Genomic DNA, 24,092 nt, shown 5'->3' with positions numbered 1-24,092 from the left:
CAGGTCAATCTAGCTACATCACTCAGGGCTGTGAACATTTTTTGCACCCTGTGCAATGTACTTAGGTCAACCTAACACCAGGGCCGGCTCCAGGCACCAGCTTCTCAAGCAGGTGCTTGGGGCGGCAGCTCCGGAGAGGGGCGGCACGTCCAGGTATTCGGCGGCAATTCGGCGGACGGTCCCTCACTCCGCCTGGGAGCGAAGGACCTCCCGCCGAATTGCCGCCGCAGATCGCGATCGCGGCTTTTTTGTTTTGTTTTGTTTTTTGTTTGTTTTGTTTTGGCTGCTTGGGGCGGCCAAAACCCTGGAGCCGGCCCTGCCTAACACCTCCCACCCACCCGTGTCCCCTCCCCAGCCACTGCTACTTTAACAGATACATTTTCCCCCTGACCCAGCTACCACCTCTTACATTGACGGATGGGATGTACCACCCCGCAGGAAGCCTCCACCTGGCAGTGCTACAGCAGTACAGTAGTGCTGTAGCATCATAGTGTAGCCATCCCCTTGTTTCCTCACCTGCCTGGCTGCCTCCTCTGCCACTGGCCCATCCTCATTCCTTGGGCATGAATCATGCTTCATGCATCAGCAGTCCAGACATCCTGTCAGATTTGTGGCATCCCTGAAGGCCCAAACTTTAATCCTTTCCTTCTGGGGCGGTGGTTTTTCTCACGGATCACTGCAACTGTCAGTTATAGGCTGATGCGGTGCAGAGTTAATTGTGATCGGGGCTGAATAAGAGAAACACTCCTGTGGATGCTTGTTTGAATCTTCGCCAAAATTTTGGCCTGGAGATCTCATGATGACAAAGTCCTTCAACGGAGCGTCCCAGGATGGGTCTGATTTCTTCCCTTTTTAAAAAAAAATTATTTCCACTGGCATTGGAAATAGGACAGGCTTTCGTAATGGATCTTCTCTCCAGTTCTCGGCAAATCCAGGATGCTTAGTTGTGCACCTGGAAAAATAAAACCCAAATCGAGCTGGTTCTGATCATGTCGAGTCCAAGCGGACAGGTGCCCTCGTTACAAACCTCCTGCAGACTATCGGCACTGAATGTTCACTCTTGTGCTGGAGCAGCTGTTGGCTAATTGGTTCATGCAGACTTAATCCCCTTCTCACTTCTCTGGTTCAGTGTTGAAGAACCTCACTGGTGCACAAGGGGGGATTGAAAGCTCCCCCTCTGACTGCCAGTGCTTGTCTTGGGGTTATGTAGAGGACAGACCCGTCAAACCAGCCCCATTTACTGGCAGGAAGTTCCCACGCTTATTATCTGAACGTGTAACTTCAAGACTCTTGCATTTGTATTTTCTCGTTTCAAGTTTTTGACACAGTTTCTTGACTCGCTTCTCATTTAATTCCCCACCGAGTGTGTTTCACTTCCATTGTGAACAAGCAGAACCCAAACTAGCCTTGCCCTCCCCAGGCGTGCATGAATCATCACCACTGATTTCATGGACTCTCGCTGCTAGTAGAAGCCAAGGGATGGCTGGTTTATGGGCTGCTGGTACCATTCTTACTCAAATCAAGTGGTACCTTACTCTGGCCCGAGTCCCATTGAGTCTATTAGGGATACTCGCAGAGTCAGATAGTTCTCAGCTAACACAATTAGCCCCAAGTGCCTAGAGTGAGGGACAGTGACTGGATTCCTAGTTCTGTTGCTGGTTCTGTCATGGACTTCCTGTGAGATTCATGGGGAAGTCATTTAACCTCAATCACTTCAAACAGAGCAGTTGAGAGGCTTCAGTTGCTGATGTTTCTGCAGCACGCTGAGATCCTTGGGTGCAAGGTGCTGTGCAGTGCAAAGAATGATCTTTCTGCAAAATTTTCATGCTCCATCAGCCAATGAGCTGGGATGGAACGTGCGGTAGAAATTGAAAGACGGTTGACACAATGCAGAAGAGAATGCTCACCGCATGGGCGGGGTGGCCTGTAGTTTGAAGAACTCAACGCTTTAGATGTCTGAGATTCCGTTCCGCTCCCCTCCTTGGCCAGAGGATCTGTGATGTACATTGAGGAAGGAGAGAGCTGTTTGTGCATAGGGGATTTTCCCCCCATCGAGCTGTCTTATGTGAGCAGGGAGTGGGAGTTTCAGTACTTCTCTGCGTTAGTCCAGACCTGTTGCCCAGGCCTGAGAAGGAGGGTGGGGTAGCAGGTGCGTTTCTCAGAATGGAAGGGTTTCTTATTCATCACTGTTCCTGACACAGAGAGCTCCCTTACGGTTTAAGCAAGAGGCAACCTAAATATCTCTGTCTTGGAAACTGGATTTGTCTAAGGAAGGACAAGCCAAGGCATGTTTCAGAGAGGCAGAATTTTGCTTTGAGAAGGATATTTTAATCGTCATCCTGGGGGAATTTTAAATCAAGATCATTTGAACGCTTCTTGGAAGAGAGATTCCACCCCCACCCCATCCTTTCTGGTTTCATTTGTTTTTCTTATGAAATTTGAAACACCTGCTACGACGAGAGGTTCTGATTTCCCTTCGTCGCCAGTAACTTTTGCAGAGCTGTAGAACGTTCTGATTTTCTGCGGGAGGTGGGGGAGGGAGAGGTGTAGAGATGGATCTTTGCCTGAAATGGCAGGAAAAGAGGCGTGCATGAATTGAATTAATGTCCGGGGATGAGTAATCCCCGCACCAGAAACCTTTGCTACCGCAGTTCTCAGAGAAGCTGAGTGGCAGAGACCACGCACGTGTGATTAAGTGCTCACCAAACATTCCCAAGCCCAATTTAAGAGGGCACTGTGGTGGGTACAGTCTGCCTTGCTCCCTATTGGGAGGCAGTGTACAGCCACCCCTCTGTGCTATAAAGTGTGGTGTTTCTCTCTGCTTTCCCCATCGGGGATCCGATCTTTCCCACTCCATGGCTTGGTGCTTCTGCTGTTGTCGGAAGTGCCCCTATTTCCTGTCGGAAGAAGATAAAGCTGCTGTTGTGTTAGATAAAGAAATCAACAAAATACTAAGAGACCAGAAAAAGCGAGACAGGATGGAGCTGAAGTTACTTCTACTAGGTGAGTTACTCTGTGGCCCACACAGCTTTGTTTACACTGGATGACCGTTTGGTGGAGAACATGGGGGAGGGGAGCAGAGCCATAATGAGGGATTTATACATTTTAGCCAAAGGGGAGGAAGGAAGATGGGTCTCCCCCAAATCTCTGTTGTCCAAAGGTTTCCTTCACTCCTGCTCTCCAGCCCTCATCAGGCCTGCATTGCAGAAACTGCTTTTGCCGTCGTATGGGAGAATTGTTGCAGATGACTACCGGGCTTGCTCCAAGAGGAGCATACGGCCTTCACCAGTCCCTGCTGTTCAAGAAAGAGGATTTCAAACTGGAACAGGTTCAGAGAAGGGCTACCAGGATGGTCAGGGGACTGGACGGCCTGTCTTATGAGAGGAGATTAAGAGAGCTTGGCTCGTTTAACCAGCAAAACAAAGGCTGAGCGGGGATCTGATTGCTCTCCCTAAATACATCGGGGGGCGGGTGTGTGTGTGTGTGTGTGTGTGTGTGTGTGTGTGTGTGTAAAAGCCAGGGAGGTATTTAAGCTAAAGGAGAATATTAGCTAAAGGACAAATGAGGTAAACTGACCATGAATCAACATAGTCTGGAGATGAGAAGGAGGTTTCTAACCATCGGGGGAGGAAGCTTCTGGAACAGCCTCCCGAGGGGAGTAGTGGGGGCAAACAACCGAACTAGCTTGAAGCCGGAGCTTGATGAGTCTATGAATGAGATTCTACGATGGGGTGACCTGGGATTAGCAGGGGACTGGACTGGTGGCCAGGAGGCCCCTTCCAGCCTATGGAACCAGCCTTGGTCTCAGATCCCTTGTGTAATAGGACAGAGCTGGCTGGCATTCCCCACTGGTGTGCCCTTCAGTGCCGGCGAAAGGAAGAATTGGCCCGACAGTCCCAGAATCTGAAGTCTCCAGGCGTCTCCAAGGCTGGCAGGAGAGCTCAGGCTTCAGAACCCCTGCAATCCTTGTCCTCTCTGCTGAGGCTTTTCCATGTGGAAGAGAATTGGGAGGCTTCCCAGAAGGGAAATGCACGTCTCCTGCAGCCTCATGGAGAGACAGCAATAGGATAGTTAAAATGGGGAAGGGGCACGTGATCCCCCTCTCCCCCTCCTTGATGAAGGCATTTATGTCACAGACCATTTCCTGTCGCAACCTCCCATGGTCAAACAGTCTGTGGGCTATGAAGTACCTGCCCCTTGACTCTCGATGGTGGATGAGCCTCGGGTTCCCCACCAGGTTCATGACCCCATCTCCCCGAGGAAGTCTAAGGTCTCTCTCCTGTCTGAGGCCAACAGGCGCTGGGGAAAGCGGGAAGAGCACGTTCATCAAACAGCTGCGGATAATCCACGGGGCGGGCTATTCGGAAGAGGATCGCAAAGGCTTTGCCAAGCTGGTGTATCAGAACGTCTTCGCCTCCATGCAGGCCATGATCGGAGCCATGGAGACTTTGCAGATCCCTTATGCCCAGCCAGAGAATGTGGTAAGTTCGGAGGGCGGGCGGGCCAGACAGGGAGACCCCTGCCAGCAGTTGCCCCGGATGGGGAGTGGAGGCAGCGGGATGCCTCGAGCCAGACGCGCTCCCTGGGTGTAAACCGACATAGCACCATTGCAGATAATGGAGCGGTGCTGGTTGACACCAGCTGAGGATCTGAGCCCCACCTGCCTGGAAGGCTGGAGCCTACTAGAATGCAGCAACACGCCCCTCTTTGTCCAGGGAGGAGCCCAGCCAGTCCGCACAGGAGAGCCAAGGGCCGTTGGTGCAAAGCAAAGGGAGGTGTCGCAACAGGACAGCGTATTCCAGAGCTGGTCTGTCAAGAGCTGGAGGTTGAGCGAGCGGCCCCTGTTCGCTCCACGGCAGGAGCAATGGCTCCTTGTCCAGGAAAAAGAGGTGCACGCTCCCCCCTCCCCCCCAAGGCTGAGGAGACTAGTAAAGAATTTTCCTGCTTCCTGACTTCCTGTGTGACCCGGAGCAGGCCGCCCCGTGCCTCAGTTTCCCTTTTGTGAAATGGGAATAGTAGCACTGCCCTCCCTGCCAGGGGGCCGGTGAGCATATATGCATTAAGGATGGGGAGATGCTCAGATCCTACAGTAATGCGGGCTGTGCGTGTGGATGGAAAACCGAGCCCTAGGTTACGTGGCTAGGGCTAGACAGCGAATCAGAGGCAGGGCCCTGACTAGAACCCAGGAGTCCTAGCCCCTTGTCTCATGCTCAGTGCACTAGGCCGTGCTCCCTCTCTTAATATAACCCCCAGGCCTGCGCTGTTTGGATTTGTCCTTGCAGGGAGGGGAGAGAATTTTCTTCAGGAAGATTCCAAGAAGGCAGCTGCTCCTTCTTTATGTAACTCTCCCCCCCCCCCCCCCATTTCTCCTGCTTCTAGGAAAACGCCAAACTGGTCATGGGGGTGAACGCTTCGAAGGTGGCGGCCTTGATCAGGCCGTACGCAAACGCCATTGAAAGCCTATGGAGGGACGCGGGGATCCGGACCTGCTACGAGAGACGGCGCGAGTATCACTTACTGGATTCGGCCCTGTAGTGAGTCACCCCTGCAGGCTGTAACGTGCGCGTGAGACCACGGCTGCCCCCTGCTGGGTGGCACGTCAAACAGCTTTCCCAGGGTTTCAATTTGCCTAGCAGTCGAGGTTTCCGGGACGAAAAGGGGTTTGCTGGAAGAGGCGGTGTGACCCGCTGCGTAGGGCACTGGGCTGGGGGTCCGGTGACCTGGGTTATTCTCAGCCTGACCTGCTCTATGACCTTGAGCAAGTTACTTCCCCTCTCTGTGCCTGTCTCCTCTTCCACCTAGCCTGTCTCTTTTAACCTGTAAGAGAGTCAGGGCAGAGGTTGCCTCTTACGATGTGTATGTACAGCACCTTGCACAGAGGATCTCAGTGTCTGCTGGGCGCTCTGGATGCTGCGGTAATACACACAATAAACCCCATTATATTTGAATGGGTATTTTAAATTTTCCTTTAAATATTTAAACACGTTTTTGGTTATGTGCTTGGTCCATGGCCTGAAGTAGCAACGAATCATAAGTCTCCCGAGTCCAACCAGATGCAGAAACCTCCCAGGTGTCTTCTCTGAACTGACATTCGCTGGGGTTTGCCCATCAGTGATAAATGGCTCCAGGCTGCCGCAAGCTCCGCCCAGCCTGTTATGCCTTAATAGGAAGGGGTAACGGTTGTGTGGTTCGAGCACAGGGCTGGGAGTCAGGACTTGGGAGTTCTCTTCCGTGCACTGCCTCTCTTCACATCTGGCTTAGCTTCCCCTCCCATCTGCGGAAACGGGGACACGATCACTGGCTTACTGTAGGGCTGTGTGTTCTGTAAAGCGCTTTGAGATCCTCTCGGATGAGGTGCCAAAGGGACTGACTTCCTCCTCGTTTCATGGCTGTTTTGCAGTTTTCTGTCCAGCCTGGAGCGTATTGCAGACGACAGTTACATCCCCACAGCTCAGGATGTCCTGAGGAGCCGCATGCCGACGACCGGCATCAGTGAATACTGCTTCTCCATGCAGGAGATGATCTTAAGGTGAAGCTACTGCAGAGCAGTCAGAGTGCATGGGATTCCCTACCTTGTCTTTGCTGCTGTTTCTGCACAGATTCAATACAGGCCATGTCCTGTACATGCGAGTGAAGTGTCATGTAAGCAGCTAGGTTAGGAGCTCCTGGTTCCAATCAGGCTGGGTGGTAACAGAACCTGATAGCCCAGGACAAAGAGCCCAGCAGGTATCTCTAGTCTGCCTTCCTCACAGTCATGTCTCCTACCCCCTCCAGCTTCAGGCAGGTGAATCCCACCCCGGGTGTTGCTGTGTGCTGTGGAATTGCTATCCTCCACCCCAGAGCTGGCTGCTTGCCGCTGGTGCTGCACCCTTCTGGGGCAAAGGGAGTCCTGGAAATGCTGCATACTAGGAGTAAATCCCTCTCAAAGGCAGCTCCACCCCAGCAGCGTGACAGGTGCCCGCTAATGCCCCTGTCCTCCCGGCTCCCTGTAGGATTGTGGATGTGGGTGGGCAGAAGTCGGAGCGCAAGAAGTGGATACACTGTTTCGAAAACGTTATTGCCCTGATCTACCTGGCTTCCCTCAGCGAGTACGACCAGTGCCTGGAGGAGAATAGCGAGGAGGTAAGGAGCCCTAAGGAGATGTGCCAGGCCCTTCCCTGCCACAAGACCTGGGTGTATATATCTCACTAGCAAGCAGGTCTGGAGGGGCTCCGCTCTCTACTCAGATGTCTGGCTCCCTCCCTGGATCTGGGCTGCTGTGTTCCTTGTCTGAGTCCTCTCTGACTCACACCGGGCATTCTGGGAGTGAAGGGGGCTGAGGAGGGGGGGCTGATGGGTGTTGTCTTTGTCTCCCACCCCCGGGTGCAGAATCGGATGAGGGAGAGCCTGGCCCTGTTCAGAACCATCCTGGAACTGCCCTGGTTCCAGAGCGCCTCTGTGATCCTCTTCCTCAACAAAACCGACCTCCTGGAGGACAAGATCACCCACTCGGACCTGGCCGCCTACTTCCCCAGCTTCCCAGGTAACTCCCGCCAAACCCTGCTGCATGAAGACCGACGTTTGGGGGCTCTCCGGAAGCAGAGCCCGTGCCCGCAGAGAGCAGCTCTGGAGCAGATCGCCCCCGCTGTCTGTTACGGAAAGAGCCACAAGCGAACATCTCCCCAGCGCGCCTCCCACACTCAAGCCATCGCAGAGAACGCTCCCTGCACTATCATGCCATTCTCTGCTTTGTTACTGGGTTACTTGCTTTCTTGGCATGCAGAGAAATGGGGCGGGGCGGGGCGGTGAATGCCCCTGTGTGTATTCTCTGTCCTTGCTCTGGTCCAGAATAGCCTAGACTCCTGCAGGTAACACGTAAACGTCTCTCACTAACTCTGTGGGGGGGGGGGGGGGGGAGGGTTCCCAACCAGGGACGGCTCTGTAAGCTCTCGGGGGCACAGGCTGTTGTCTTCTTGCTGTTTATTGGCACAGCAACTAGCCCAATGGGATGCTGCTCTTTGCCTGGGGTTGCCCGGCGCTGGCTTAAAATGAATAATCAAGGTTTTGTTGCCAAAGACCGAATGGGGAATGCCCCGTCCACAGTCACTCGTGCAGAGAATGCCGTGATCGCCACTACCGTGACTTCCCGTTCTGCCCGGTGTGACGGAGCCGGCCTGGCTTTCAGTGGCAAAACCCTGCTGAGGTCTGTTCTTGTTCCACATCAGGACCCAAGCGAGATGCGGCGGCGGCGAAGAAGTTCATTCTGGAGATGTACGTGGACACCTACAAGCGATGCTCCGCTGTCCACTGCGACGCAGGGCAGAGACCCTCCAAGACGGCCTCCAAATCCAGGTGCCTCTACCGCCACTACACCTGTGCCACGGATACGCAGAACATCCGCAAGGTTTTCAAGGACGTCAGGGATGTGGTCTTGGTCGGCTATTTGGACGAGATCAACCTGCTGTGATGGGAAGGGCTCAGGCCAGGTTCGTGCCCGGCAGTGACATATCAGTGCTTGGCGTTGCCAGTTCACAAGGAGACGACTCAGCGGACGTTGGCTGCTGCTGCTCGTAAAACACACGTGGAATGTTCCCTGATGCTGTGTTTGGACGGGCGCCGGCCTGGTGCTGGGAGCGTGTGAGGGGAACGGTCTCACTTAATGCCGCCTCGGCTCAGAGGTCTGTGGAGCTGCCTTTCTCACGGCGTCCTGCCAGAGTCCCTGCGAGGCTGCCTGCAAAGCGCCATCTCAGGCCTTTCTCAGGGGTCAGTTTTACCCCTTTCTGTGGGAGATGGGCCCAGCACTGACTGGGGATTGGCTCCTATGATGGCGTGTAGCTTCTTCAAGGGCTGTTTTCTCCATCCCTTCGTGCTGGTGGAGGGGCTGCTTCTTGCCGGGACGCTGAGCCCAGCTTTGTTTTTATTGTCAGGGTTTTTTTTTCATGTGGATTTAGCCCTAGGAATAGGTGCTGGATTGAGAGTCCTGGAGACCAAACTTCCCTGTTGATCCACAGGCCCGGGGTAGCCTTCCCCAGCACTGCCCAGTCAAAGTCCTGCCCCTCTGACCTACGGGGTCACCTTTAAGGATGAGAGGGGAGTTCGACCACCGTGGCTCATTCAGTCATTGGCCTCCTCTGCTTTCCTGCAGGGCAAATAGGTAGTGACTCCAGCTCAGCGGGAGAAGAGAAGGCACAGCTGCTGGTTGGACTCTGCCGGGAAGCTGCCGTGTGTGTGTAATCCTTCCAGTTCCCAGGAGTCTCTAGCCTACCAAGGCATCATGGGGGACGGCACTTCATGTTCTGACGCTCAGAGGAAGGCGTGAGCAGTGATGTGAGCGAGTGTCTCTTCTGGCGGGAGGACAACCACCGCCCGGAGAAGGAGTGGGAACTTCTCTAGAGGGAGCTGGAGCAGGTGTCTGTCCCACCGTCCGCAAAACCATCTCCCCAGACAGGAGACCCAGCGTGAGCCTCTGAGCACGGGCAGAGCGGAGGGGTGAATTGAATAGGGACTGTTGTGAAGGCCAATTTATGAAGCAAACTTTATGGGGTTGGGGGAAAATTATGTTAACCCCCCAATCAATTCTCTTATAGTTGTCTGCAGTTCTCTTCCTTCTGGTATCTGCAAACCACACTACAGCACCTCCTTAAAGATCCTTCTAGTTCAGCAGTTCTCAAACATTTGTATGGGTGACCCCTTTCAGACAGCAAGCCTCTGAGTGCGACCCCCCCCCCCTTATAAATTCAAACCACATTTTTTTATATTAAACACTATTATAAATGCTAGAGGCAAAGCGGGGTTTGGGGGTGGAGGCCGACAGCTCGCGACCCCGCCACGTAATAACCTCGCGACCCCTGGAGGGGACACAACCCCCAGTTTGAGAACCCCTGTCTAGTTCATACGTTTGCATTGATACGGGCTTTCTGCTGAAATGTGAAATAAAGAGGAGCTGATCTTATCTGACGTTTTAATTCCTTTGCATATATTCTGGTACAAACTGTTTATGCCTCTCTGGAGCAGGACTCCTGGGTTCTCTTCCAGACTCTGCCACTGACTTGCTGTGTGACCGTGGGCAAGTCATGTTGCCAGTCTGGGCCTCAGTTTCCCCATTTGCAAAATGATGGGGACATATGATACTTCCCTCCCGCAGAGGAGCAGTTGGGGTTAATGTCTTGCTGGAGTGTAGGTGCTTTTATAAATGACAATTGATGATTGTAGTTAAAAATGTGCTGGCGTAACTCTAACGGTGAGGGCATTTAACCATCGGACCAAACTCCCCAGGGAAGTGGTGGATTCTCCATCCCTGGATGTCTGCAGATCAAGACTGGATGCCTTCCTGGAAGATATTCTTTAGTCCAACACACGTCTGGCTCAATACAGGGGTAACTGGGTGAAACTCTATGGTGGGGAGGGGTACGCAGGAGGTTAGACTAAATGATCTTCTTATAGTTGGTTCTGGTCTTAAAAATCTATGAATCAGCTAGTTGGTGGATCATGTTGAGATAAATTTATTCTGGTTGTTTCTTAGCGCCCCGACTGTGCCGTGAAGTGATCTGTGATTGAAAAGAGGCCATGAACTGGGATTCAAGAAACCAGAGTTCTGTTCCTGGTTCTGCCTCTGGCCTTCTGGGTGAACCTGGGCAAGTTACGGCACCGCCCTATGCCTCAGTTTCCCCGTCTGTACAATGGGGATAATAGTGCATCCCTCCTTTGTAAAGTGCTTTCAAATTTTCTGTTGTAAAGTGCTAGATGAGAGCTGGGGATTCCCAATCAAAGTTCCCAAATGCTAATATAACTTGGGATCAGAGGGTTTGATCCCTGGGCGTATGTCTCCCCCTCTAGTTTTGGAACTTAACTACAGCCTTGCACCACTTACACAGGCAATCAGGAATTGATTTCATGGCATGTGTTTACTAGATTTTTCCAGTCCCTTTAATGGGGACACCTGGGAGACCGTATATTGGAATAACAGGGACAGCTGGAAAATGCCTTTCCATTGCTTTTCCGACTTGGAGTTAAAAGTGCCAGTGCTGTTGAGTCATTTTCAAAAAGGGCCCCACTGACTTTTGGGGAATGGCCATTTGTGGGGACCCCTGGGGCTGAGCAGCTGCTGCTCCCCCGAGAGCTGAGTGACCAGCCTGCTTGAAACCAGGCCCAATGTGTCTTAAGCTGGGCACCCAAAATGAGAAGCCAGTTTGGAAGAACCTTCAGCGAGGGCGCATATGAACCTGGGCGCGGTTTTTTTGTGGTGTGGTCTGTTTGCACTTGCTCGTGCGGAAACCCCGGCTTCTTTTATCAGGGATATTTGGTTAACTGGGTGGGGACACTTCTTTGTCACCAGAGCTGCCCTTGCTCTGAATTCTACACTATCAGCCTGGCATGGTGATGAGCTGGAGCCTGGATCGTCATTGGTCAGGTAATAAGTGAGGCACCGAATCACTGATGCAATGAAAAGGTGTTTTGAGGACAGAAAAGGCATATAAGGGCGTCCTGGCTCCATTGACATCAATAGAACCCTGAGCAGATACAAAATTTTTATCTGCATCCAATCTGCAAAAATGGTCCGCGGATGTCTGCAGATTTGCAGGGCTCCAGACGTCAATAGCAAAACTCCCATTGAGTTTAATAGGGAAGGGGTTTCACCCCGTGTGTGTGGTCCCGAACTCTGTGGGGATGTCTCTCTGACACGGAAGAAGGCTGATCTTGCGGGGAAAGCCCTGGACTGGGACTTGAGCTGGGTTCATTCTCCAGTTCTGTCACATACTCCCCCTTTCACATTGGACCAGCCCTCTGACATCTGTAACATTCCTTACGTAAGTTCTTAGGGGAAGCCGCAGTCGCTTACCTCTAACTCCTGGCTTCTGCCAGAAGAGGTCAGGTTACTGTTTTTTCAGCATCGCCGATGTCCTCACTGCTGAATGAGACCCGGAGATAAAAACAGAAGCCCTGACCCGAAAAGCTTAAGTTCTGCTTGGGGTTTGGGGAACAGGAGGAGAGACAGATTGTGGGGGAAGGAGGGAGAGGATTAGGGTTTCCCTGAGCCAGGGCTTGTCTACGTGGTCTAGCTAAGCTGGCAGAGCTCCCCTAGTGTAGGCTGGTGAAGAATTTTTCTGCCACTGTAGTAACACCGCCTCTTTGAACCACATTAGCTGGGTTACCAGAAGCATTCGGCTGTCGGCACACACCTCTACCCCGATATAACGCGACCCGATATAACACGAATTCGGATATAACATGGTAAAGCAGTGCTCCGGGGGGGCGGGGCTGCGTACTCCGGCGGATCAAAGCAAGTTCGATACAACGCGGTTTCATCTATAACGCGGTAAGATTTTTTTGGCTCCCGAGGACAGCGTTATAATGGGGTAGAGGTGTAGTTACATCTCCACCATTTTGCCAGCCTCGCTGCCCGTTGGCGGTGTCATTCTTTTCATGCTCCTAGCCCATTTACAGCTGCTGGCCAAATTTTGTCGTGTAAACTAAGCCCCAAACTTTCTAGCTGTGAATGAGACTCCGAGCGATTCCCGGGTCTGGAAATAATTGCTTTGTCTCACGTTCTCCGAGCAATGTCCGGAAACCCCCAGGCAATGAGACTCGGACCAGAGAAGGACCCTGAAACACAGCGGAGAGTTTATTTTTCATGCTCGGGACAATCCGGCAACACAGCAACAAGGCAGGAATGAAGCAGTGATCAGAGCAGGGGCTACGCGTGGGTGCAGGCATTAATCCTGGCTCGCTGGGGAGGGACACAAGCTCCTGCCAGAATTGGGAGCATCGGCCCAAATTCAGAAATGTGCATGATGGTGGAAGTTAGACTCCCTTATACCCACTGGTCTGGTCCTCTATGCTAATATTCCCCACCCCCCACATATATTGCAACTACCCATGCAGCTGCGCCACTGGGAGCACTAGTGTAGACAAGCCCCTGGCGCTCGTTTAACCTTTGTCATGTAGATCTGCTCAGAGCTGGCTTATGTGGGGGGAGGCCCTATTGTCTCCCATGCCCTGCACCTTGTGGGGTCATTGACGCCCACCCAAAGTGGTAGTCAAGTGATGGCAGGCAGGATGGATGGCTCAGTGGTAAAGTCATGGGCCTAGCATTTGAGAGACCGGGGGTCAAGTCCTTGCTCCAGCTGCGTGACCTTGGGCAAGACTTTTAACCTCTCTGTGCTCAGTTCCCCTTCCGTACAATGGGGATAATAGCACTGCCCCATCTGCCGGGGGGTTGAGAATAAACACAGAGTGAGAGGCACTCGGATGCCATAGTCATGAGGGCCAAAGTACCTTGGACAGCAGGTGCAGGACAAGGGAGAATCAGGCCCCTGGGGTTAAGAATGCTGATGGCCCCGGGCAACCATGTCTACCTTAGCGCTCCCAATATAGATGCCACAGATGGAATCAGCAATGGCTCATCTAGGACAAAAGGCTCATCTAGGCACCTTCCCAGTGGGGTGTAAGCTGCAGCCGTAGCATTGTACGTAGATGTTTGTACGTCTAGAGGGATTTATTTTTTTGTGACGAGGACAAGGGGGACTCCCCATCGGCACCACTTCTTGTCTTAGCCCTAACTTGCCACTCAGCACCCCAGAAAAGGGAGGGGGAAAAGCCACCAAATACAGCACAAGGAAACGCCCAACTTTCAAAGGCAGCCGATGATGCAGGAGAAGGTTCAGCCTCTTCCTCTCCTGTTTGTTACTGCATGGTTTTCTCAATCCAGGGAAGGTAGGAGGCAATGCGAGTGTAAAAGCCAGGAGGGCGTTTGAAATCATAGGAGAAGATTCCTTGTGCTGTCCCTTTGCAGACTAGAGGGCCACCATCATCCCCCTGAGAAACACAAGGAACATGTGCACAAACATTCACTATATATTTTCCATATAAAAACCCACTACATTTAAAAAGAATGGAACGGCTGCAAAGGCTAGGAAATGCCGAACTTAAGATAACCTCTATCACCTTAACTCTGTCCTCTAGCATGTGCACGCTGCAACACAAGCTGACAATATGGCCCCATTGAAATCAACAGCAAAGCTCCCATTGATTGAAATGGGGTCAAGATTTCACCTCTAGTCAATGACGTGATCATATACCTATCTTCAGTGGACTTGGAGAACAATTGATCACCTCTGAGGTAGCGAAATCCGCCAGGAAGTGCGGGACCCACTGAGACAAAGTTGGAGCTCTGCCACACTACTTTACTTCAGTCTACATTAAAAAGGTTAATTATGGCCAGCTACTTAGCACAATTAATATTAACAACAAGGGGGAAGGAACACAAGCCAGAAAAGGGAAAGACCGGGTTAAAAAATATTTAGATAAGTTAGATGTATTAAAGTTGGCAGGGCCTGACAAAATTCACGATTGGGTTCTTAAGGAACTAGTTGAAGCAATTATCTTTGAAAACTTATGGCAGGTGGGCAGGGGCGGCTCTATGTATTTTGCCGCCCCAAGCACGGCGGGCAGGCGGCTTTCGGCGGCATGCCTGCGGGAGGTCCGCTGGTAACACAGATTCGGCGGGAGGTCAGCCGATCCCGCGCCTTTGGCGTACCCGCTGCCAAATTGCCGCGGAAGCCACGGGACCGGCGGACCTCCCGCAGGCATGCCGCCGAAGGCTCCCTGACTGCCGCCCCCACAGCGACCAGCAGGCCGCCCCCCCCGCGGCTTGGTGCCCCAGGCACGCGCTTGGTGTGCTGGTGCCTGGAGCTGTCCCTGTGGGTGGGTGAGGTCCCCGAGGACTGGAGAAGAGCAATAGCTCAGTGGTTTGAGCATTGGCCTGCTAAACCCAGGGTTATGAGTTCAATCCTTGAGGGGGCCATTTAGGGATCTGGGGCAAAAATCTATCTGGGAGATGGGCCTTGCTTTGAGCAGGGGGTTGGACTAGATGACCTCCTGAGGTCCCTTCCAACCCTCATATTCTATGATAGTACCTCTCTTTAAAAAGGGGAACAAAGAGGACCTGGGGAATTGTAGACCAGTCAGCCTAACTTCTATACCAGGAAAGACACTAGAACAAACTATTAAACAATTAGTTTGTAAGCAGTTAAATTATAAGTATTAGCCACCATGAATTTGTAAAGAAGAAATCATGTCAAACCAACCAAATTTCCTTCTTTGATGAAGTTACTGGCCTAATGGATGTGGGGAAGCAGTAGAGGTGAGATCTTGATTTTAGTAAGGCTTTTGACACAGTCCCACGTGATGTTCTTATAAACAAACTAGTATCTAGTGGGGTCTTTCTCTATTCAAGAGTTTCATTAATGACTCGGAGTGGAGAGGATGTTTATAAAATTTGCAGATGACACCAAGCTGGGAGGGCTTGCAACACTTTGGAGAACATTAGAATTCAAAATAATCTTGATAAATTGGAGAACTGGTCTGAAGTCAACACGATTCAACGTAGTAAAGACAAAGGACTTCACTTAGGAAGTAGAAATCAACGGCATAACTGCAAAATGGGGAATAACTGGCTAGGTGGCAGTACTGCTGAAATGAGCTGGGGGTTATGGTGGATCACAAATTGAATATGAGCCAGCAATGTGATGCAGTTGCAAAAAAAGCTACTATTATTCTGGGGTATATTAACAGGAGTATTATATGTAAGACATGGGAGGTAAGCGTCCCGGTCTACTTGGCAGATGAGGTCTCAGCTGGAGTGCTGTGTCCAGTTCTGGGCGCCACACATTAGGACAGACGTGGACAAATTGGAGAGTCAAGAGGAGAGCAACAAAAGCGATAAAAGGTTTAGAAAATTTGATCTATGAGGAAAGGTTGAAACAGCTGGGCATGGTTAGTCTTGGGAAATGAAGACTGGGGCGGGGGGGGGGACATAAGTCTTCAAATATGTTGACGGTTGTTATACAGAGGATGGTGATCAATTGTTCTCCAAGTCCACTGAAGATAGGACAAGAAGTAATGGGCTTATTACTGCAACACATGAGATTTAGATTCTATATTAGGAAAAACTTTCCACTCTAAGGATGGCTAAGTACTGGAACAGATTGCAAAGGGAGGCTGTGGAATCCCTGGCATTGGGGGTGTTTAAGAACAGGTGGGACAAACACCTGTCGGGAATGGTCTGCATTTACTTGGTCCTGCCTCAGTGGAGGGGGCTGGATGGATGATCTCTCGAGGTCCTTCCAGCCCTGCTTTTCTATGATTCCCCCTGCCTTGCCCATGGGGTCGTCTTTGCTTCCACCTGCGCAAAGTGGGTACCCATAGGAACAGGAGTGTCTTTGGCCCACTCGGTACAAGTGCGAGTGACCCCATGAGGGTCAAGTCCAGGGGGAACCAGGCTCAGGATACAACACAGGCCTGGCGACAAGTTTCTGGAGCGCCTTTTCAGCTAACGTCGGCAGGGCCAGGAAGAAAAGGAGACGGACCTATGGAAGAAGAGGTTACAGAGAGACAGAGGAGGAGAACAGAAGTTGGTAGGAGAGACAAAATAACCAAGACAAAGGGACAGGCACCTGTCCTGGCCAGAATGTTGTTTTAAACTAGCGATAGTAACCCAGATAATTTACAGAGCAAGATCTTCCAAGGTTAGGCTACCACCCTCTGGTAGCCCTCTGGCCTGCCTCCCCTGCCATCCTCCCCTAGACGCGGCTGCTACTGACCTGGCTGCAGTCCTTGACCCACTGTTCGCTCACTGCACAGATTATGCCGTTAGTTATCCCGGGGTTAAAAGAGCGGCATTGCTTTGGTGGCCGGATGGTGACGTTGGTCTCAAAGAGCTTGTCGGTGGTTTTTCCCTGGTCGATAAAACCCCATCCAGCTGTGGTGCACTGGCTCCATGGGGCGACATCTCTGTTGGCCTTGGGCAGGTCAATGACACGGACGTATTTGTTTAGTTTGGCTTTCCCCTTCAGCTGGGGTGGGGGAGATCCAGAAATGTGTTCATGTTTTTAAATGTCGCCCAACAAAGGCTCGGTCACCTGCATGTTTCTAAGGGAGCAGAAGGCCATGCCGCCTCAGCTGCTCCTCCTTTCTCCATCGCATCAAACCGAACTACTTTCCAGGCCCCTCCTGGCCTGTTCCCACCCAATGCCCTATCCTCGCTCACGCAGTCAAGAGCTTGACTCCCGCCTCCGACCACCCATGAGACCAACCTCCATCACCCATTTGTGATGCTCTCACATAAGCCCCTTTGTGTTCTCTCCCCTGCTGCCCCTCTCGCGTGGGAGGAGCTCCCCATAAACATCCCCAAAGCCACCTCGTTCCCCTTCCAACACCTCCTCAAACTCTCCTTTGGCACGATGCTGACACAAACCTTGACAATCAGTAGGCAGCTGCTGTGACCGCTGTCCAGCGTGCTGACCGATTAAATACCGTCTCCTTTGTTTCCTTGTACTCCCCCGTCCATCTGTCTCTTGTTTAGACAAAGCTCTTTGGGGCAGGGCCTAGTGCAACTGGGTCGTGGGCCATGTCTTGGGCCGCTAGGTACTACCACAATACAAATCTTCATCCAAGTCATGCTCTGCAGGGCGGGGTCTGTGCCCTCCATCCCAACATCAGAACCCAGGTGATGGACCTACACTGGCACCCCTGATCCAAACTCTGGGGAAAGGGCAGAGCCAGCTCTGCACACTGTGTCTTCAGCTACCCTTTGGCATAAATTACCCCTGACCACGGCCAAGCGCCAAACCTCACATGGTGCCCAGAGGTATGAACCTGGAAGTGAATATTAGCCCAAGAAAGCGGTTACCTTCAGCAAAAGGATGTCATTGACTCTAGGACGTTCTTCGTAGGCGGGGTGCGGGTGATAGCTTTGAACCGCAAACGTTTGCTGGGAGTTCTCTTGCCTGTGGATATTGTGAGCTCCTAAGGTGACTGTCAGGTTCCTGAAATTGGCGAAAGCAAATCAATCGCTTTTCCTTTTATTTATTCATAGAATCTCAGGGTTGGAAGGGACCTCAGGAGGTCATCTAGTCCCACCCCCTGTTCAAAGCAGGACCAATCCCCAGACAGATTTTTACCCCACTTCCCTAAATGGCCCCCTCAAGGATTGAGCTCACAACCCTGGGTTTAGCAGGCCAATGCTCAAACCACTCTGGCCTGCTCTGTAACCATGTGGTAGCTGGTCCTGACACCCACCCGCTAGCTGCCAAGAAAAGATGCTACAGCCGTAAGGCAAAGAAAACCTATTACCCAGCCTAGGGATTTATAGATAATGAACATCTGTGAGCTGATTGCGAAGGCCCTTAATGTGAGCACATGTTCCCCTTACACTGCCAGAGTCACTAGCGGGTCCTGAATGCACTTGAGAATCGGGCCTGTGTCTGGGAGTTTGGGGAACTTTGGGCATCAGGACTCCTGGGTTCTATTCCTGACTCTGCTGCTCACTCACTGTGTGGCTTTGGATACATCACAGCCCTTCTGTGCCTCAGTTTCCCTGGCTGTAACGTGAGAGTTAAGGGTATTCATCTGAGGGTTAATTAGCATTTGTAAAACCCTTGCATGCTGATGTAATTAAACCGTGCTGTGTTTGTCAGCAGCAATAGAGGCGGGTCATCGAGTGGGGTCTGTTTCCACTGGAGTCCCGCAGGGATCGGTTCTTGGCCCTAGCCAGCATAAAACGATCACCGATAAAGTTTGCAGACGGCACACGAATTGGGGGAGTTGTAAAGGACCAGGAGGGACAGGTGGCTGATTCAGAGCGATCTAGGTTGGCTGGTAAACTGGGTGCAAGCAGCCAATGTGGTTTTTAATATGGTTAAATGTAAATGTGTCCATCTGGGAGCACAGACTGTCGGCCATACTTCCAGGATGGGGGAGTGCTATCCTGGGATGCAAGGACTCTGAAAAAGACTACGTTGGGGAGTGCGGATAATCGGCTGAGCACGAGCTGCCAGTCAATCTGTGCCCAGAAGGGCTAATGCAACCAACCGTAGGCTGCATAAACAGGGGATTCTCGAGTAGGGAGTACAGGGTGTGATACAGCATGGCCGGAGGGCAGCAGGAGAGTGATCGATGGGAGATACGTAGGCCCCAGGATGATGAGAGCCTTATTCCCTGTAGAGGGAAGATAGGCTGCTACAGTTTAATTAGCGCACCTGAAGCCAATTAAGCCAATTAGAGCACCTGAAGCCAGTCACCTGATAGAAACGCCCTGCTTCAATCAGCCAGTGGGAGGAGTCGAAGCAGAGTGGTTTGGTGTTGGAGCAGAGAGCAGTTTGGAGGGAAGCAGAGGAGAGTTTGGAGAAGTGCTGTGGCGGGGCCAGAAGACCAAGACCCTAGGTAAAGGGAAACCCGGCTTGTACAAAGCAGAGGGACTCCACAGGCACAAGGGGTTGGGGGAAACCTGGCCCAAGCGGAGAGAGGGCAGGAAGCCCCACAAGCTGAAGGGCCGGAGAGGGAAGTAACCCAGGAGAAGGAATCGCTAGTTCAAATGGTTCACTGCTATCCCTAGAGCCCCTGGGCTGGGACCCGGAGTAGAGGGCCCGGGTCCCTCCCTCTCCACTCCCCTCCTCTGGGACACTAGTGGGACAGTTAATAGCCCAGATCAGGGGTGAGAAACGGCGCCCTGAACACCCCCACAAGAAGAGAAAGTGCGGGACCCATCATAGTAGTGCCGGCAATTTGCCACACGGGGTTATTTTACCTCTGAATTTGGCACTGGTGCGGCCGCTGCTGGAATCCTGAATTCAGTTCTTGTGCCCAGAATTGAAGAAGGGTGTTGATAAATTGGAGAGGGTTCAGAGAAGAGCCACGGGAATGATTAAAGGATTGGAAAACCTGCCTGAGAGTGATCGACTCAAGGAGCTCCATCTATTTAGCTCAACCCAGAGAAGGTTAAGGGGTGAGTTGATCACAGTTTTTCAGTGCATACACAGGGAACAAATATTTAATAATGGGCTCTTCAGTCTAGCAGGGAAAGGACCAACACAATCCAGTGGCTGGAAGGTGAAGCTAGACACATTCAGACTAGAAATAAGGAATATTTTTTTCACAGTGAGAGTAATTAACCACTGGAACAATTTACCTAGTGTGGGGGTGGGGGTGGATTCTCCTTCACAGACAACTTTTAAATCTACTTCAAACAGATCTGTTCTAGGGATTATTTTGGGGGCAGCTCTCGGGCCTGTGCCATACAGGAGCTCAGACTAGATGATCACAGTGGTCCCTTCTGGCCTTAGGAGCTATGAATCAATAGTTATAAATACTTTAATAATTCTGGAGTTAAGCACTAGAAAGCGTTTTCAGATAAAACCAGATGAAAAGGCAAATTCTTCCTCTAATTCTTCCTTGGCCTGGTGATCCCCCACCGGAGAGAATCTCTCTGCCATTCCCAGCTCTGTAAGTCAAAGTGGGACCCCCCCCCAGGTGCACTCTGCTCCTAATGTGATGGAATTAGAGGAGGGCAGAGATGGGTGACAAGCTTTTGAAGGATGATGCTCTACAGTAGAGCTGAGCAAAATGTTTCGGACAGAAGGTTTCTGATTGGTTTGGTTTTGCGTTTTCTTCCCCCCCCCCAAACAAGGTTGATTTGGCGACACTGAAAGATTTTTGCGAATTTGCGTCCATTTCAGTGAATTGTTTTGGCCAACAAAAGTCTGCAAAAGTCAGTGTTCTTCAGTTTGAAAATGTCAAAACACTTTTTTAAAAAAAATCTTTGGGGGGGAAGGTCAAAATGACTTTTAGAGCTTTCTTTCACTTTTATCACAAAATGCAAACACCTGAAAATACCTCTCAACATCAAAATGTTTTGTTTGACACCCCTCCCCTTTTTTTTTTGTCACTGAAAATTTCTTTAAAAAAATCATTCAGATTGACCCAAAATGATTTTTGTCAATGTTTTTGGAATGGCCAATGAATCAAAAAATCCGTTCTGTGGTTCTAGATACAAGGTGGGGGAGGTAATATCTTTTATTGGTGAAGAGACTCTAAAGCTTGTCTCTCTCACCAACAGACGTCAGTCCAATAAAAGATATTACCTCCCCCACCTTGTCTGTCTAATACCCTGGGTCCACTACAGCTACCCCACCAGTGCATAGATTATTTGGTTCATCTGCTGTACATGTGAGGTTTAAACCTGAGAGAGGTATTTATTATTCGTACTGTGGGAGTGCCTGGCATTGATCAGGAGCCCCTTGCGTCAGGTGCTGTACAAATACCGAACAAAATCTTACCCCCTGCAGTGAGCAGCCGTCATCACCCAGCCTGGGTCCACCAGAAATCCCCCGCAGAAATCCAAGGTGGTCCTCTTCAGATAGGCCATGTAGGGTCTGGAGTGGGGCTTGGCTTCATGCCCCCCCACAATCTCACTCCATGAAGCTCCTGAAAGAGAGACGCTCCTGATGATGTGATTGGTCTGTTCTCGCCTCACCTGGTGCATGGACCCCAGGTGGTCGTCCAACCCCCTGGCTTTCTCTACTAACCAGCATGGGCGGAAGTGGGGGACAGCAGAGCGAGCAGGATTAAGAGGCTGCAGGCCTGTCTCATCTTGGAGTTCTCAACTTAGCCAATCCCCTTCCAGCCTGGGTTGCAGTTAGGGTCTCCGGCAGCTCCCTGCCTGGTTTTATAAGCTGAGACCCGTGAGATTCAGCACCTAGGAAACCACAGGGTTTGGGCTCATCTGACTAATCAACGTAGAATCAGTTTGCTCATGCACAGCCCTGGAGCACTAGCTACAAAGTGCATCTCTCAGCAGCATGGTTATTGCGGTCAGGGTAAAACTCCCTCCGTACGGAGCCAGCACAAGCCTTGGGTCTCAGTCAGATCCCACCCAGGACCTCTTCTGAAAGCTAAAGTGGCACCCTCTGCACGGGGCATTTTAGCTTTGAGTTGTAGGTTCCCGGGGGAGGAATCAATTTCATTGAAAATAATTATTTGCCGCCCTCATGTAGCAATTTCCTCCAAGCTATTTACAGTGGTGCCAGATCACAGTTCAGGGCGGCTGCACCTGGACTCCCCCTCTGGGCTCCAGGCAGGGCACCCATGCTCAGGTCTTCGCCTCTCTTGGGTGGGAGACACGTGTCTCTCTCTCCCTTCTGACCAGGGTATTTCCAGGCTGCACAGCTCCCTGCCTTCACCATGTTATTTCAGGCAAAAGGCAGGCTATCTAAGCAGACCTGCTTTGTTTCTGCCCTCAAGGCCAGTCAGGTCACCACCATGACACCCTGTCATTGCTGCAGCTAGAAGTCACCAGCTAGGCCTTTCTAAGCAAGCCGAGTTTATTCTTCAGATAAAAGTACTGCAGGGAAAACATACCCAAACCCATAAACGAACCTACCTGCATGCTAATAAGCTGACTGGAGATTCCCCCTGCCCCCGCCCCCAACATTGGCTCTGGCAGAAGCCATCCTCCCAAACCTCCCCCCCCCCCGGGGGCTTTCCTGTGGTTTCAAGTTCATCAAACCCTTTGCTCAGAATGACAACCCACTCTCAGTAGGCCAAAGTCCTTCCAGTCGTTCCCTTAGGACTGGGGCCCTCCGGGCACCAGGCGTCCTGTCCATTTAAGGTCAGGCTTGACAAAGCCCTGGCTGGGATGATTTAGTTGGGAATTGGTCCTGCTTTGAGCAGAGGGTTGAACTAGATGACCTCCTGAGGTCCCTTCCAACCCTGATATTCTATGATTCTATGATTTGCTGGATCAGGGAGGAGGCCCTGAGTCAGTTTAAACTCAGGTTATTTATCCCAACCTCTTTTCTTTATCTGCTAGTCTCCAGATCCATCTTGAGCCTTTGAAGAGACCGGGAATCGGTGTCAGCCGACAATGGGTCCCCTCCCCGGGGTGATGCTCCCCAGGGCTGGTAACCAGAGGAATTCCATCAGCATACCCCCTCCTCCAAGAGGTGGTCCATACAATCTCACAATCACACAGGAACAATTGCATTTTTAATACAGTGGACAGCTCAAGGAGCTCAGTCTGTTTAATTTAACAAAGAGAAGGTTAAGGGTGACTTGATCCCACTCTGTAAGTATGGAAATCGGAGCCAATATTTAATAATGGGCTCTTGAGTCTAGCAGAGAAAAGTATAACTCGATCCAATGGCTGGAAGTTGAAGCTAGACAAATTCAGCCCGGAAATAAGATGCACATTTTTAATGATGAGAGTAATTAATCATTGGAACAATTTAATTCAGTATGGTGCGTCCAGGATATTGCAGGAAATTGCTGTCTGTCACAGCCAGCTCTTGTGATTTGATCCTGAGTCTTGCAATATTTAGGATTGTTCTTAAAGCCCCAGCTTCTGGAGTCACATGATTATGTGAAAATCTCAGCTCTTGGGGAAGGGGGAGGGGAGTAAGTTTCTAGCCCTTATTGTTGGGGAGAAAAAATGGAAAATGTGACAAGAGTGTGATCTAAAGTCTCAAAATCCAGGAGGCCAAGAACCTAAAATGTATTAATTAAAAAAAACAACAACAAATACATGATTTTTAATTCAGTCTTGTGAATATTTTTTGGAGCCTGGTTTATCATTTCTGATGTTTGGCTGTTGTTTGTCAGTGTAACTTATTTGTCTTACATGGAAAAAAAACAGAGACAATCCTGAATGATTTCCTTACCAGCATTGTTCCCCACTACATTTTTTATAGCATCTCAAACCATCCACGCGGCATCTTTGCTGGGGGGTTTAAAATCTTAAAAGCAACTTTCCCTGCTCCCCTTCAAAGCTTTCCTTACCAAACCTCCCTCCCTTATCAACCTACTTCCATTAGGGTTCTGGAGACAGAGGGAGCTGGATCCCCAGCTGGTGTAAGTCAGCTTAGTGCTACTGAAGCCAAGGGACCTAGACTGATTTACACCATCTGATCTTGCCTGATGATTTGCTGCTGATTGTGATGGAGGATGGGCGATCTGGGCGGAGCCTGAGAGTCTTAAACATTGGGGTTTGGAGATAAAGTTATCAGCGATGGTTGTGATAAAGTTGTCACGTCTACATGTTGATAGCATCCTTTCCACGTTCACAGATTTTTTCCCCTGGTGTCTCGTTGTTTTTGCTGATACAGACTAACACAGCTACCCCTCTGAAATCTGCCATTTAGACTGTTATCAGAAGCCATGTGCCTTCTCTCCACTTGTATGTTTGACTGACAGCTTTAAACCCAGTTAGGAACGGATGAGTTTCTCTCTGTGGCACATGAGTGCCTCTAACTCCCATGTGGTAAATAATGAGGTGCTCAGAT

The 24,092-nt window shown here is 51.0% G+C and overlaps 2 protein-coding genes across 2 annotated transcripts; one reads left to right on the top strand and one right to left on the bottom strand.

The window, feature by feature from the left end:
- Positions 1–2,855: 2,855 nt before the first annotated feature.
- GNA15 (G protein subunit alpha 15) lies at positions 2,856–8,446 on the top strand. Its single transcript, XM_065422343.1, has 7 exons — positions 2,856–3,003; positions 4,297–4,481; positions 5,380–5,534; positions 6,401–6,529; positions 6,993–7,122; positions 7,369–7,522; positions 8,205–8,446. The coding sequence occupies exons 1-7, from the start codon at positions 2,856–2,858 to the stop codon at positions 8,444–8,446; spliced, it is 1,143 nt and encodes a 380-aa protein (XP_065278415.1).
- A 4,132-nt stretch (positions 8,447–12,578) lies between these two features.
- LOC135894147 (granzyme-like protein 1) lies at positions 12,579–21,449 on the bottom strand. The gene is made up of 5 exons (XM_065422195.1): positions 21,342–21,449; positions 21,093–21,240; positions 17,669–17,804; positions 16,581–16,832; positions 12,579–13,794 (listed from the first exon to the last, which is right to left on the bottom strand). The coding sequence occupies exons 1-5, from the start codon at positions 21,403–21,405 to the stop codon at positions 13,663–13,665; spliced, it is 732 nt and encodes a 243-aa protein (XP_065278267.1). The 5' UTR covers positions 21,406–21,449; the 3' UTR covers positions 12,579–13,662.
- Between the last annotated feature and the right edge of the window lie 2,643 nt (positions 21,450–24,092).

Source organism: Emys orbicularis, chromosome 24 (assembly GCF_028017835.1).
Source record: "Emys orbicularis isolate rEmyOrb1 chromosome 24, rEmyOrb1.hap1, whole genome shotgun sequence".
Taxonomy (NCBI): domain Eukaryota; kingdom Metazoa; phylum Chordata; order Testudines; family Emydidae; genus Emys; species Emys orbicularis.
Note: the sequence above shows the minus strand (reverse complement) of the source record. Positions and strands in the feature narration are given on the sequence as shown.